The sequence below is a fragment of the Sciurus carolinensis genome, chromosome X (genome assembly GCF_902686445.1).
Source record: "Sciurus carolinensis chromosome X, mSciCar1.2, whole genome shotgun sequence".
In the NCBI taxonomy this organism is placed as follows: Eukaryota; Metazoa; Chordata; class Mammalia; order Rodentia; family Sciuridae; genus Sciurus; species Sciurus carolinensis.
In genome coordinates, this window is record NC_062232.1 from 6583286 (window position 1) to 6598556 (window position 15271).

Sequence of the window (15271 nt, forward strand, 5' to 3'; positions counted from 1 at the left end):
TGGTTGAATCATATCCCACTTGATGTAACTAGATTTAACCTGACCCATATAATGTGCAGGCATTTGCCCAGCAGGCTCTCTGTTCCTCTTTTTAACAGAGACCCCTTTTCAGACTCAGCCTGACCCCAAATGCTGCCAGCTTTCCATTAGAGTGCTCTATTGCACTAAATGGCCTTAGAGGAGGCAGTTAGAATTTTATTTTTGAAAGAACAATATAGGTGAATAGTAGTCTTTGACAAGGAAAGAAATGTATTATAGAAACCAGGATTCATTTTAAGGCAGGCCCCGCTGTACATTTTTCCTAACCTTTTCCCACGAACCAAAAGAAAGATTAAAATTCCAACAGAAGGAAAATCGCCTTGGAGAAATATCTTGAGACCGATGGATTTATTTCATGTGTGACTTAAAATAGCCTGGGTTTCTAGCACTGCATTAAGCTGTATTTCTAATGAGTTCCTGTTACCCTACTTTTCTTCGGCTTCACATGGCCTTGCCTACAGACAGAAATAACTAATTGCTACCATAACAGTTTTACTATCTTTCTTTGTGAAATCTACAAAATGGCCCATTTTTAAGAGAGGAGATCCAAGGAGTGGGGGGGATGCAGCTTTTCTGGGGTTGTTTCTTTAGTCCCAAGGGTCATATTTGGGATTGAGCTGCATTTCTGGGCTGTGAGCCTGGGCTGGTCTTATTGGTTTCTTGTTCCTCTTAGGATTCATAATGCCATTTGGACCAGTTGTAAGTTAGTTTGTAAAAAACAGTGTTTTAAGGTCACTGGGCAGCTAAATGTGGTTTCTTGTCATGACAAACTTTAGTCCATGATGAGGTGAAGGAGTGTTTGGAAAGCAAAGATGAAGGGCTCTGGGCTGTTTGGGGTGCTCTGGAGTGTAGGGGGAAGCAGTGAATATCCCCAAAGGAACCATGTTGGTCAGGCCCATCTTGCAAGGCATTGGCAATGAATGGTCTGGTCACAGCAGGGGGGCCCTCACACAGCATTAGCTTAAGAGAAATGCCAATTTCACAGATGTTTGGCTGAATCCCCTCATTAAGAATGTGTCATTTGCCCTTGAACCCCTTTTCTGTGGGATTGTACAATGCTGTGTGGGGGCAGGTAGGGGGATAGTTAGAGAAGAATTTACATGTGGCTTATTGATCCTACTTGCCCCGTTCTAGAGAATGCCAGACAGAGGCAGGAAGGCATCGTGAGCAATTCCATCATGTACTTCACGGAAGAGCCCCCGGAGCTGCCAGCCAACAGCCCACACCCCCTGAAGCTGCGTCGCATCCTGAACCTCAGCCCTTTCACGGTCACAGATCATACGCCCATGGAGACAGTGGTGGACATCTTCCGGAAACTGGGGCTCCGGCAGTGCCTGGTGACTCGGAGTGGGTGAGTAGCTGGACCAATATGGACAGAACATATACCGTGGCCAGACTTGGGAGAAAAAAATGACTAAGATCTGGTTTCCACCTACCTGGTCTCCACCTTTAAGGAACTCAACCATCCATTGGGGCAGACCTGTCCTTGATAGGTGATGCCAGTAGGTTGTGATGAATGTATAGAGAAGAAAATATATAGGGCGCTTTGGAACTTGGAGTCGGGTGGTCAGTGCAGTCTGGAAAGGTAGGAGAAACTTCCAGGCTAGACTACTCTCTGGGGTCAGCCTGAAGGTTGAGTCAATACCAAGCCAGAGGAGAAGGGCTTGGTTTTGCTTTTTCTACTGCCATGTGACATTTGGGTTATGGGAGCAGGTATAGCTAGTTCTGCTGTAAGGTAACATATATGTTCCTCAGAACCACAGGTCTATCCAAAATAGAGCAGTGAAAACCATAGGATTTATGGGAAAAATGGAGTTTGGTGCATGATCCTCAAAAATTTCATCAGTGATATATTAAAATAAAATAAAAAAAAAACAGCCAGGTGTGGTGGCACACACCTGTAATCCCAGCAACTCAGGAGGCTGAGGCAGGAGGCTCGTGAGTTCCAAGCCAGGCTCAGCAACTTAGCGAGGCCCTAAGTAACTCAGTGGGACCCTGTCTCTAGTCAAATATTAAAAGGGCCCAGAGATGTGTCTCAGTGGTTAAGCACCCCTGGGTTCAATTCCTGGTATCAAAAAGAAAAGAAAAGAAAAGAAAAAACCCTGAGATCAGAACATAATAAAAATGGTAGTTTTACAATATTTTGTACATGTTAAATGGTTAAGAAATATGTGACTATGACAATAAATATGTCACTTAATCTTGAAAAGACCAGAACTTGACTGTGGAACAGATATCTGAAGGACTGTGTCTTGTGAGTTACTGGAGAGGGTGGAAGAAGGGTGATTTGGAATTGGGGCAGTTATCACAGTGAGCTAGATGACTGTGGCTTCTTACATTTGAGGGAGCTGAAATAGTGTATTCCAGGGGTGTGCACATGCGCTTTGTGTACTCTGATGCCATGTGATTGGGTTCAGCGGAGTGCAACGGTCTGTGTTTTCCTAGTTCTTCATGGATGAAATGACACACAAGCAAATGCTAAATCCATGTTATGCTCAGGTCATCCCTAATAGATCAACCAGTTTGAAACAATATCACCTTTGCCAAACAAATGGTATTGGAGAATGAGAGATTGAATAGCCTCTTGGCATTGTTTCTGCTACCGTGCTCTATCTTGTGTGCGTGTGCATGTATGCTACTGGAGATTGAACCCAGGGGTGTGCTACCCTAGAACTACACATCCCCAGCTCTTTTTATATTTTATTTTGAGGCAGGTTCTTACTTAGTTGCCCAGGCTGGCCTTGAACTTGAGAATCTTTTGCCTCCCAAGTCACAAGGATTTAGGTGTGCACCACTGCACCCAGCCATGCAATTACTTTTGTTTTGTATTATCACAAGCCAGTAAAGTGTCAATAAAAATGTCAAAAGGCTACAACAGGGCTAGAAGTACAGTTCTCCGAGGGCCATTCTTTTGTCTCAGACATGTACCCCAAGTTCCAGTGTCAGAAGCTTGGGTAGAGAAAGGGACTGGCTTGGTCAGCATGTCCTGGAACCTAGGTTATCTGCCCATTTCATTCCTTATAGGCTTGGGGTTGGCAGTGAGGGAATGGGTTGTGGTAATGCTGGTACCGAGATGGTTTAGGCCTTTATAGAACCCAGAGGCTTAACTATCTAAGATAATTTAAATTTCTGAAGGCAGTACACCCTAGCTTAACTCAGTAGTTCTCAACAGGGGTCTCAACAGGGGTGGTTTTGTCCCCCAGAGACATGGAACAATGTCTGAGGGCAATGTCAGATATCACAACTAGAGGGAGAGGTGCTATCGTCATCTTGTGGGTAGAGGACAAGGATGCGGCTAAATATCTGGAATGCACAAGGCAGCCCTCCACAACAACAGTAACAACAAATGCAGCCCCAAAGGTCACTTGATATTGCAGTTAGTGACCCTGGACTGGATGTTGTGGCTAAGCAAAAAAGCAATCCTATTCATTCAGCTTTTTACCTCCTGTCTAGTAACAGGGATATAGGTTCTGCAAGGGGTAAAATGTGCACATTCACCCTGAGAACTCCTAACTGGCAGGAAGAATATCCTTAGCTCTAACTGCAGCCAGAGGGTCACTTTGCCCATGGGAGGTATAATCAATAGGGAGTAAATAACTGAGTCCTTGTATTGGAGGCTAGAGGTCAATTCTGCCAGAGAATGTTAAAAAGGAGCTTAGTAATTTCTCCAAGGTGAGCATGCATCAGAATGGCCTGCAGCGTTAAACCTCCAGGTTAAACCCAGTTTGCTGGACCCACTGCAGAGCTGCTGATCCCTGAGGTCTCAAGTGAAACCTGAGAATGTGCATTTCTAACAAACTTCCAGATAAGGCTGCTGGTCTGGGGAACCCACTTTGAGAACTGCTAAAGTTGATTTTTGCACTTGGATTTCCAACTCTTGGCATAAATACCACTGTGATCACCCTTGCCATCTCAAGTGTACAGCAGTTTCTCCTTTCCTTTAAAATAATCCAATGTCAGTTATCATTGGAATTTCCAGTGTGGGCAGGAAATTTTGCCCTTAATACCTGCTCTCACCTCACAGAGCCCTGTGAGGTTTTCTTGTGAAGATCTGGGTGCCGAAGTTGGCTCCGAATGTTCTGTGAGAAAGCAAAATCATTCTCTCTGGCTCTACATATTTTAAACAAACACAGATGCTGATACGTTAGTGCTGGCAAGGGATCCTTGTTTGCGGGGCCTTTCATCTTCATCTCCTCGGGCTTTCAGCCAGAGCAGACCCATCTCAAGCCAGCTCGAGTTTTTGATGCGTTCCCTCCCCATGTGCCTTCCCTGCTCGAGATGGCTGAGAGCCTGAGCCTGTCCCTTGACCTGGATCATTTTCAGGATTTCTTAGGGCCTGGGGCCCAAAGTAATCATGAAACCAGACCAAAATCCAGAGGAGTCTTCATCCCCAAAATGCAGGAGTCTAGGAAGCCTCCAGTGACCAAGAGCAAATTTGGGTAAGATTTGCCCTATGAGGTTCTAGAAAAGAAAAGCAATTAGGGGAGATGGTGTCAGATTTTCTCCAAATCCTACTAGGTGGTTCATAGGGTCTGGTGGGGTTAGATGTATCAGAAGAGTCCGGCTGCTCATGGTCATAGATCTAGCCATTTATGATTCACTGAATTCACTTGAACCCAAAGGGGCCGAAAGTTCAAATACTTGATTTAAATCAAATAGGACATTTCAAGCCACTAACAAAGTCTACAGGACTTGATGTTGCCTCCTTTTGGGTTGATGTTTAGCTTTCTTCTATTGTGATAATTACTGTTGCAAGCCCCAGCATAATTTATGCCCACACCCAAGTCAGTGGCTGAATTAATAGTTTTGCAGTGCCATTGTACCCAACATAACTTTCAGAGGAAGTGAAAAGGAACTTTTGGTAATTGTAAATACTTGGTTTTTGGTTTTTGATGTGAGGTCTCTGTGTTGCCCAGGTTGGGCCTGAACTTCTGGACTCAAAGCTATTCTCCTGTTTCAGCCTCCTGAATAGCCAGGAGTACAGGCCTCTGCCACAACATTTGGCTATGACTGACCTTTGGATACTGTCTCCAGAATAAAGATAAGGAAATGAAACCCAGGCTTTACAAATATGGGAGGGGTATGTGTGTGTGTGCGTATGTGCATGTGTGTATTTTAGTAGAGTTCTCATCACTTGGCAAATATGACATTAGTGGTCGTATTTTTTTGAAGAGACATTGGTGGAATCAATATTTTACTGAGCATCTATTTTGGCTGAAGACTAGAAAAGGTTCAGAAAGTGGTTTTTAAAAAGCCAGGGAGACTGTCATCTGTTAGGAACATGGATACAATTCAATGTAAGTGATGCTACCCAAGGCAGGTGTTCCAGAGGGGAATGTCCTGAAGCAGACTTTCGAGTAGAAAATGGATGGCAGAGACTGAATGAGCGGTTTAAGTTGAGGGATTATCCACTGGTTCATCAGCTGCAGAGCCCCTCCCACTGCCTAACCACCCATGTGGATGCTCTGTGTGTGAGCTGATCAGTTCATATCTGCTGATTTCACTCCTGATCACATCTTGCTTAGCAGCATATTGTAAGTATAAGCTGCTGGCCTTATAACTGTCCCTCTTTTTTTAATTTTGAAAGGACTATAAAAATCCTGACACTTGTGAATGCTCACATTTTTACACATCCATCTACTATTCCTTTGCCCTTCATTTTGCAATTATGCATTCTGTGAGGGGTCAGAGAATTCTTTGACTTGCCCTTTGCTCCTATCACCTAGCATCTGAAGGGTCATTGTATAGCCCCTGAGGTCCTGCCTTTATTTATACTGATTTATTTATTTTACAGCTTATTGAGGTAATTCACATAACATACAATTCCCCCACGTAAAATGTTTAAGTTGGTGGTGTTAGTAGAAAATGAATTATGCTTCCATTGCCACCAGCAACTTTAGAATATTTCTATCACACTATAAAGAAACCCTGTGCCCCTTAGCTGTCACCTCCTGTACCACAGACCTAAGCAACAGCTAATCTACTTTCTGTCTCCATGGATTGTCTGTGTTGGATCTTGTGTGTAAATGCAGTCACGTCCTCTGTGGTCTTGTGGCTAGCTTCGTTTACTTAGCAGAGTATTTTCACAGTTTGTCCATGTTGAAGTCTATAACAGTACTTCATTCTGATTATGACTGATTATCATTTATTATATGGATAGAGCACATTTTGTTTATGTATTTTTCTATTGATGGACGTTTGTGTTTTTTCTACTTTTTGGCTGCTATAAATAATACTGTTACAAATAAGACTTGTGTGCAAGTTTTTGTGTGGATATATATTTTCATTTCAGAGTGGAATTGCTGAGTCAGGTGGTAAGTCTGTATTTGACTTCCTTCGATTTGTTCATTCCTTCCTTCCTTCTGAGATATAATTCATATACCATAAAATTCACCATCTTAAAGTATATAATTCAAGGGTTTTTGTTATATTCTCAAGGTTGTATTAACAATTGCTTCGTTGTAATTCCAGAACATTTTCATCACCCACTAAACCCTATTCCCATTAGCGGTTACTTCCCATTCCACCCTTCCCCCAGCCACTGCCAACCACTAATCTACTTTCTGCCTCCATGGATTTGCCTATTCTGGACACTTGTTATATGTGGCATTATATCATATGTCACCTTTTGTGATTGCTCCTTTTACTTAGCATAGCATTTTCAAGGTTCACCTATGTTGTAGCATGTGTCAATACTTTTAATGTTAAATAGTACTCCACTGTATGGATGTTTATCAATTCATTAGGAGATGGACATTTAGGTTCTCTTTACTTTTTAAGTGAGGACATGAGACCCCAAGAAGTAAAACACTGTACTTAAGATCAAAGGGGATTGGGTGCAGAGCCAGTTCTATCTGCTGATATACCAAGTATCCTATATCTTGAGCCATGATCAACTACCAGGCACCAGGGGCAGAACAGTGCTGACAGGGTGTTATCAGGGGCCTTTGGTGGAGGACCTGCCAGTCAAATCAAAACCCAGAAGACATCAGTGCTCTCTACACAACAGCAGAGGAAGTAGACTGGATACAATTGGAAGATATCCAGCATCATCTGTGAGGATGCAGATTCCTGGACTATTGGAATACCTGTTTGGTGAAATGTTGAGAATTGTAGGGCCAAGTCCTGGGGTTTCTATTTTCAATACTGATGACTTCTTATACATTCAACCCCACAGGGCCACTCTTATTTAAAAGATCCCAGCTAGGGGTGATATCATAAGTGTTTAAGAACTGGTACCAGATAGTAACCCTTTATTAAGGATTGTGATGAGATCAGTGGAGTTACAGAAGTAAGATGAGCATGTTAGGGTGTATTTCAGGGGATTTGCTTCATTGACTGTAAACCAATGGGTATGAAATATTTCAGTACTTTTTAATTTGGGCAGTGGTTCTTGATAAGAGGTGATTTTGACTTCCATCTGTAGGAGACATTTGGCAGTGTCTGGAGAAATTTTGAATGTTACGACTGGGGAGCAGTGGTACTGATGGCATGTCATGGGTAGAGGCCTGGGTATTAAACAGGCCAGCCTACCCCCAACGAAGATTTATCCAGTCCCAACTATCACTAGTCAAGGCAGAGAAACCTTGAGTAAAGACTTCTTGGGGCATAGAGGGATAGAGAACATCCTATAGAACCGGATTGGGACTCATTTGGCTGCTGCTGCATAGGAGGAGTCCTTACTGGGGACTCTCATTTGTCTTTAAATAAGGACCCCTCCCACTATTCGAGTCACCTCTCCTTGCTATCATGGCTCCATTAAAGTTAATTATTTTCCTGAGAGCAAGAACAGAATGTATCTGACCCCAAGAAAACACCTCCTTTCTTTACCTGGGACTTCTAAGCCGTTGCCATGTCTCAGGCCTGGAGGCCTGGGCAAACTCTTCACAGCAGCCACATATGGCTGCCAACGCAAAAGGGAAGCTCTGATGAGTCAGAGGCTCACTGAAGCTTCCATAGAGTATTGGGTAATAGTGCCCTTGAGAAAATGTTTAGCTCTGGTTGAATGAATGCAGTGGACCCTTATTATTGCAGTTGACCCCCAAGTAACTAAGACAAATCAGGATGGAAAGAAAGCGGTTTTTGGAGCCACTAGCTGGACCAAACAACATTCCAGTGTGAGGAGACCAGATCCCTTATTGGGTTCTGATCACCTCAGTTGAGTTTTCCCAGGAGAACTGAGCAACTCACTACAGAGAGTGATAATGTTCATTTCTTTTTGGGGCATCTTGTTTCAGGATTATACCAACATTTGGGGGAAACAAACTAGGATCCTTTAAATCAGCTCTGTGCATCTTAAGTGTTTTGGAATTTCTCGGGGTCTATAAAGGGAAATATTCCAAGAGTGCTGTTTTACAACTGTTTAATGCAGAGGGCATTGAACGACTGTTACGGGCTGAATGGCATCCCCCACTTCTGAATTCCTGTGTTGAAGCCCTAAGCCCCAATGTGACTGTGTTGGGACACAAGTACTTTAAGGAGGTAATTAAAGTTAAATGGGGCCATTGGGGTAGGACCCTAATCCAGTAGGATGATGTCCTTGTAAGAAGAGGAAGAGACACAAGGAGTCTAAAGAGGCCACGTGAAGACAAGAGAGAAGGTGGCTGTGTCCATCTCTAAGCCAAGGGGAAAGGAGAAACCAACCCTGTTGGCACCTTAATCTGACACTTTGAAAAAAATAAATTTCTTTTGTGTAAGCCACCCCATCTGTGGTATTTTGCTATGGCAGTCCAGGTTGACCAACACAGAATTTCAGTTTGGCAGATTTGGTAGAACAGCATCTTGTTTCATGGGGCATCTTTAATTTTCCTGCATTGTGATACATTTTAGAGATATACTTAAAATAATGCATGACTGTAAAGTCAAGAAGCCCTAAAGAGCTTAAGTGAAAACCCACAATTCCTGGCTCTATCCACCTTTACCACCTCTCCACTTGTTTTAGGTGACCACTGTTTTTTTTTTCCCCCACAGCTGGTGTTTAGCATGACTTTTAAAGACCCTGCTTGCTATTTCCTCTGTCCTAAAGATGGTCCTGTGAGATGAAGGGGAAGGGCCAGTGTTTCTTGTCTCCCCTAGAGTGACAGATGGGAAAACTAACCCAAGAAATAAATCCCACTTTCAAGATGGTTTAGGGTTCAGTGTGGTCAGAGCCAAACAAGTCCAAATTCTGTCCTGACTGTTTCTCCAGGTGTAACTGATTAGAACACCCCTTTGAATCCTTGTATCTCTTCTTCATAGTCACTGTCTATAAGCAGAAGGCGAATCTGTCTAATTGAACCTTAATTAAAGAAATGGCATTATATCACAATTGTTTTCTGATTCTCTTTTGGTATGTCATTATTTTATATAGACATAGAATAGAAACCTGTCATTTTAATAGCTATATGGTATTCCAAGGTGACACTGCCATAGCTTTCTTCTTCATTACCCCCTCTTTTTTGGGGGGGATGTGATAGAGATACAGTAAGGAGTAACTTGCAAAATTATTTGGCAATGGAACTTTTTTTCCCAAAGAAGTTGTGCACATTCTCTTCTGTCAAACCTTTTATTTTACCCATGGGGCATGATTTGTTCCTGAAGACTGTCATTTAAATATTTAATAAAAATAACAAAACAAGGGTTGCTGTGAATGGTTGTGCAAATGAGCACTGCCTGTTACGGGGATCACTGTTTACATCGTAGTGCTTGTGAGCAGTGCTCCCTGGGATCCTGTGATGTACAGTTGAGGTAGTTGAAAGCAACGGAATTTTGGAAGGGGAGGCAATTTACATACAGCGTCAGAGATGAATGTTAAACTTTATTTTTCCAGTAAGATAAAATTAAAAAATAGAATAAATTTATTGTATTCCTAACATTTCTTATACTTAAAATGTCTTATGCTTGGAATTTCTGTGGTGTGGTCAGCTTTCAACAATGGCTTTCATAAGCCCTTTAAAATTGATTATATTATTAAAATTTAAGAGAGTATATTAGTCATTGCAATTTTATTGTAATAAGCAAGCTTACAATCTCAGTGGCCTAATGCAATAAAGTTTTATTTTTCTCACAAGTCATATCTTACCATAGTCCAGTACATAATCTTTGTTGATTTTATGCCAAATTTTTTTGCAAAAAAGTGTGATATGACCATTATGCAAAGCTTTTTAAAAAATATTTTTAGCCGTAGATGGACACAATGCCTTTTATTTATTTATGGTACTGAGGATCAAACCCAGTACTTCACACATGCTAGGCAAGCGCTCTAGCACTGAGCCACAACCCAAGCCCTCTGCAAAGCTTTTTTTTTAAAAAATGTAGTGGTAAACTTAAGATTCATTTATTACTAAACTATCTTTGGTGCAAGAGTAGGATGCACAGAATACTCATGAATATGTGTTACCATGGAGGCAATGATTATGCGCTGCAATATGATAAGTGATTTACAGGTGTGGGCTCAACCACATAGTCACTCATGGCCTCAGGTCTTTCAATCTGGTGGTTCTCAAGTTAGACCTCTGTGCTCCAGAGTCCTTCACTGTCTCCTTTGCCTCTGACCACCAGATGAGGCAAGAAGGAATGTGGAGAAATGTGTAGGAGACCTGGGAATGGCATTTGTTACCTTCACCCATGGACCATTGGCTCTACCCAACCACAGGGAGCTGGTAAACTTTACCTATCCCTGTGCCCAGGTGAAAAAGGTCCTGGGGTTTAGGCACAGGGATGGGTCCGTATTGCAATGCTGACCTCTTTTTTTCTATTTTCTTTCCACTCCAGGAGACTTCTTGGCATCATCACAAAAAAAGATGTTCTGAGACATATGGCCCAGATGGCAAACCAGGACCCTGAATCTATCATGTTTAATTAGCAGTAAGGTGTCAATTTTGAGAACACACTGATAATATCATTTTAAAAGAAATAAACAGATGATACCTTACTATCCCCAACGAAAGATCTGGTACTGGGACTAGTGGAAGCAAAAGCTTTTTTCGAAAGGAGGAGAAGAAGGATGAAACTTTTTTTAAAAAACAACAAAACAACAAAAAGAGCAAAACCATCAATGAGTAGACATTTTATAGCTTTGACCCCTTACAAGTTTTGAGCTGTGTTTCTCCGTGGCTGGGGTAAGTGGGTGGTGTAAAAATGACGTACTTCATACGAGGACACAGAACACAAATGCCAAATGAAGGAGCTCTGACCCCTTTGCTCAAGGCTGATGTTTGTAACTTCCTAACACATGTGAAGCTTTGAGTCCAAAAGACAAAGGGGTATTGGCATGTCAACCTTTTTATTTATTATGGTTCCTGAAATGTTGCTGCTATGTTACTAAAATCATACTAAAGACATTTGCACTTACTTCATTGGATGAGAAAAAGAAATGAAAGTTGAACTGTGAAAACTGCAAATGTGCTCCAGTGAGTCTGCTCGTGACTGGTTTCTTGCTCCTCTTCTCGGCCTGTTAGTTTGCTTATTTACCAGTTTCTGAACCAACACCAGGGGAGCCATAATGAGTGTGAAGAAACAATTACTTTCCACAATACTGGCACTTTGGGTCTGGACGATGCACTGTGGGAGCATGTAGTGCTCTGTGTAGTTTCCCCTCGTGCAAGCGGACACATCCTTATTTTGAGGGAACATGCACTCGATTGCTAATTTGCATCCCCATTGCATTTGCTTCATTTATTTATTGCTGTTGCCTGTGCTTTCTTAAATATTGATAAGTCCAGCACTTTCCATGGGTCATGACCTCTATGCTCCCAACTTGTGATAAATGTGTTTTAATTCCCAACTGGCATAAACAAGAGTCAAAATGGGCTACTGAGTATTACTACTAATTTTTCCTCTCAGGTCTTTTTGGATATGGCTGTGAAGAGGGTGAAGCACACGAATTCTCAGTGGGAACTCCACCAAATGGATTGCAAGAGAAATACTAAATTGATTCTAAATCTGTTCTATTCTCTTCTCTGTGGGATGCAAAATGTCCAGTTTTAATGTCTAAGCATGCACTTTTATACTAGCAATCATAGCACAGAAGGACAGAGTTCAATTTTATATAGCCAATTTAAGCATTGGGCATCTTTGTATTTGAATTTAATGACACATTTATTCGTTTAGTCAGGATGTCTGTCTTTTCTGTGAGAATGAATTAAGCCGTGTTTTAGATCCCCACTGTATGATCTGTGTAAGATTTATCCCACTTGTCCCCTCACTTTAACCATTGTTCTTCCCTTTTCACTGAGTCCTCCTCATCCTTTTCAATCTCATTGTCATTGGATCTTGATGTATGAATAGATGTGCTCTTGACTGCAAATAACAGAAAATTCAACAAACAGTGAAGGACTGAATTAAGAAACCTGGGAGATGTGCACCCCAGGACTGTCTGTATCATATCACCAAGGATCAATCCTTTGGTAGTTTCTACCACCTTATCCTCTGTCCTTTGGTTTATTGCCTCATAATTGTAAGGTGGTTGCTGAATCATCAGGTATCATGTCTGTTTTCTAAGTGAGAAGAGGGAGGAAGGGGCAAGTAACAAGGTGCAATGTCTATATCCAGAAAGCAAAGCTTTCCAGAGATGCTCAGCATACACCCATTGACTGGGATTCTGTCACTTGGCTCCCCCTAGTGCATGAGAGTCTGGGAAGGAAAATATGAGCTAGGCGCACTGCTCTCTGAATGAAATTTATATTCTCTTTCTCTTTTGTTGTTGTTTTGGTTTAGTTTTGATGTTTTGGGTTTTTTTTTTGCAGTGCAAGGAATGGAACCCAGGGCTTCATGCATGCTAAGCAAGTGCTCTACCTGAGCCACATTCGCAACCCTAGAGTCTCTTAATGAGGAAGGGGATTATATTAGGTTTTGGGAGGGGATTGTCTCTGCCACAGTTTCCTCATGTCCTATCATTGTCCTTCATGTCTTCTTTACTCTCTCATTCTTGACAAACCCCTCCAAACATTCTTTTAACCTTCTTGCTTCCTACTCCTTTTCTTAGATTTGACGTAGAATTCCTAACCAGAATCCATCATTTCTTATCCTCAGTAAGAATTTTTATTTTGGATAAAAACCTAGCTACAAGTGGGTTTCTATGAAATGTTTCATTATTATAAGAAGATACATCTTCTGTGGATTAAAATTTTCAAGTCAGATCATGCTGACAACTATGGAAAATTTGTTTCTGCCATTAATTGCCCCCCCTTCCAAAATAACATCTAATAGCCACTTCAGTGTGGAAATATCCAGCTAATAGCAGAGAATTTAGACTGTGGTCTTAGAATGAAATGCATTGTCTCATTCACAGCATGTAAATATTAAGAGCAGATCCTAATCTTGGTGTTGTTATTGGGATTTCCACAGAACATTTGCAAGTGAAACTGGCTTCTCCTGGACTTTAAATCCAGAATTCTTTAAGATTGCTTCACCTAGTTCCCCTCTTATTCCCTGTGGCTCCACTCAAAGCTTTCCTATAATGGGAAAGAGTATTAGTCATATGATTCAGGAGGCCTTTCTAGCTGAAACAGGTAGCTTCAAAAAGAATATGAATGAGTGGAAAGAGAGCTAAAGGTCAGTGAGACCACAGAATTGCTTTCCAACCCAAGCTGAGACTGTGGATGGCCTGAGGGCATGGTTTACACTTGGCCTGAGGGCCAAGGTTATAAAGAGGGAACTTAAGTTGTCTTCTTCTCCCAGTGCTTAGCACAGAGATGTTGGTGATTCATGAAAACTGTGGGAAGAGTTACTTGATGGCAATAGCCTAGGTTTCTTTTCCTTTACAAGTTGACCCTCCAATCTGTTGTGGGGTTCAGGATTCCTTAACAGAAAGTCAGGGTCAGACAGGCAGTTTAAGATCAGGGGTGAAGAGTGTGTAGTGGGGTTGACCACAGCAAATGACCTTTCTCCCAGGGAGCCCACCTCAGCCATGTGGTTCATTTGCCCACTGGCCAAGGTCTCACACAAGCTCTGTGGGGACCATACTGTCCTGCTCTTTGTCACTTTTTCTTATAAAAGTACCCAGCAAGGGACTCTGAGAGTATTCACCATATCCCAATGCAGAACTTCAATCTACTTTATCTGGTTATCTGATGTAGAGAACTGGGACATGGAGGTGAAATATACATCTTTCAGAATAATGTCTTTTTTTTCTTTTCTAAAACCAAAGGCTTTAGGAATTTGCAGTACTTTCTGATCAAATTTTAAGGTAAAAACCATAAATGCATGATAGAAAAGGAGTTTTCTCATGAGGCATATCGCCTACTTCTTGCTCTCCCTTCCAATTACTAAGGGAATGGGTTGTAGGACACCAAAATAAAGGGAATCCCAAAAGTGATATGTGAATTTTTTTCTAAGTGTTTTTCAGTGCATCCCTTGGGAATGCTGATGTTCCTGTGGCTTTTAGGAAAAGGTAAAATGTGCTAGAAGTAAAGCATCCAAAATTAAGTGCTTGCTGATACTTAGACATGCAGTCTTAAAGTTCTCTATTCAGTAATTCCCAAAGACCTTGTAACAAAGAAGACTTGTAAATATACATTTTGAGCCCTAATAAGTCACAGACACCAAAAATTTTAGATCAGTTTGTTTCATTTAGGTGAGAACTGATTACTTTAAATTATTAACATGTGCAAATTCTGCTTGGAATTCATCATCAGGTGCTGAGCTGGAAAAGATGAGAAACCCAAGGAAGAGAACTATTGAATTTCCATGTAATTGTAATATTATGCTTTCATTTTAATTTTGTGTGGGCAGTGTATTATCAAACTTGGCTTTTAACCTTTGAAATGATTTGCACGAGGAGGGAGCCTGTATATCTGACCTGGGAAACATTAACCAGATCCCATTTTCACCGGTGCAGAAATAACTATTTATTTGCCATCGTAGGTATGCTGGGAATGAGTTTATGTGTGACTTTTATGAGATATATTCACATTTGGTGTCAGAATAACCACATGGCAATATGTTGACTTTTTTTTAATTGTAACACTCTGCATAAATGTTGGCACCTTATTACAAATGAAATGTTTGAACTCTATTTTTAAAAATAAAACAAGCACAGAGTCCTCAAAAAACCTGTTGTAAATGAAGAGATACTGATTTCATAGTATGTTTCTACCCAATAGATCCTCTCAAAACCTGGTCCTGCTGACATTGGTAACACATCCAGCAGAGTTAAAGACCCATCCTTAAGATCATCAACTGATTGTGACATCAATTTGGTTGGCTTTACAATCCCTTGTTCTTAGCTGCATGGGCAAGGACCAAATAAAAA

The 15271-nt window shown here is 41.4% G+C and overlaps 1 protein-coding gene across 3 annotated transcripts in view; it reads left to right on the plus strand.

The window, feature by feature from the left end:
- The window catches only part of Clcn4 (chloride voltage-gated channel 4), a 70317-nt gene extending 55046 nt beyond the window's left edge, over positions 1-15271 (plus strand). For all 3 annotated transcript variants that reach the window (XM_047536266.1, XM_047536267.1, XM_047536268.1), the window contains 2 exons: positions 1174-1390; positions 10792-15271. In XM_047536266.1, the coding sequence (XP_047392222.1) occupies positions 1174-1390; positions 10792-10882 (308 nt within the window). In that variant the 3' untranslated portion in view covers positions 10883-15271. The remainder of the gene's footprint in view (positions 1-1173; positions 1391-10791) is intronic.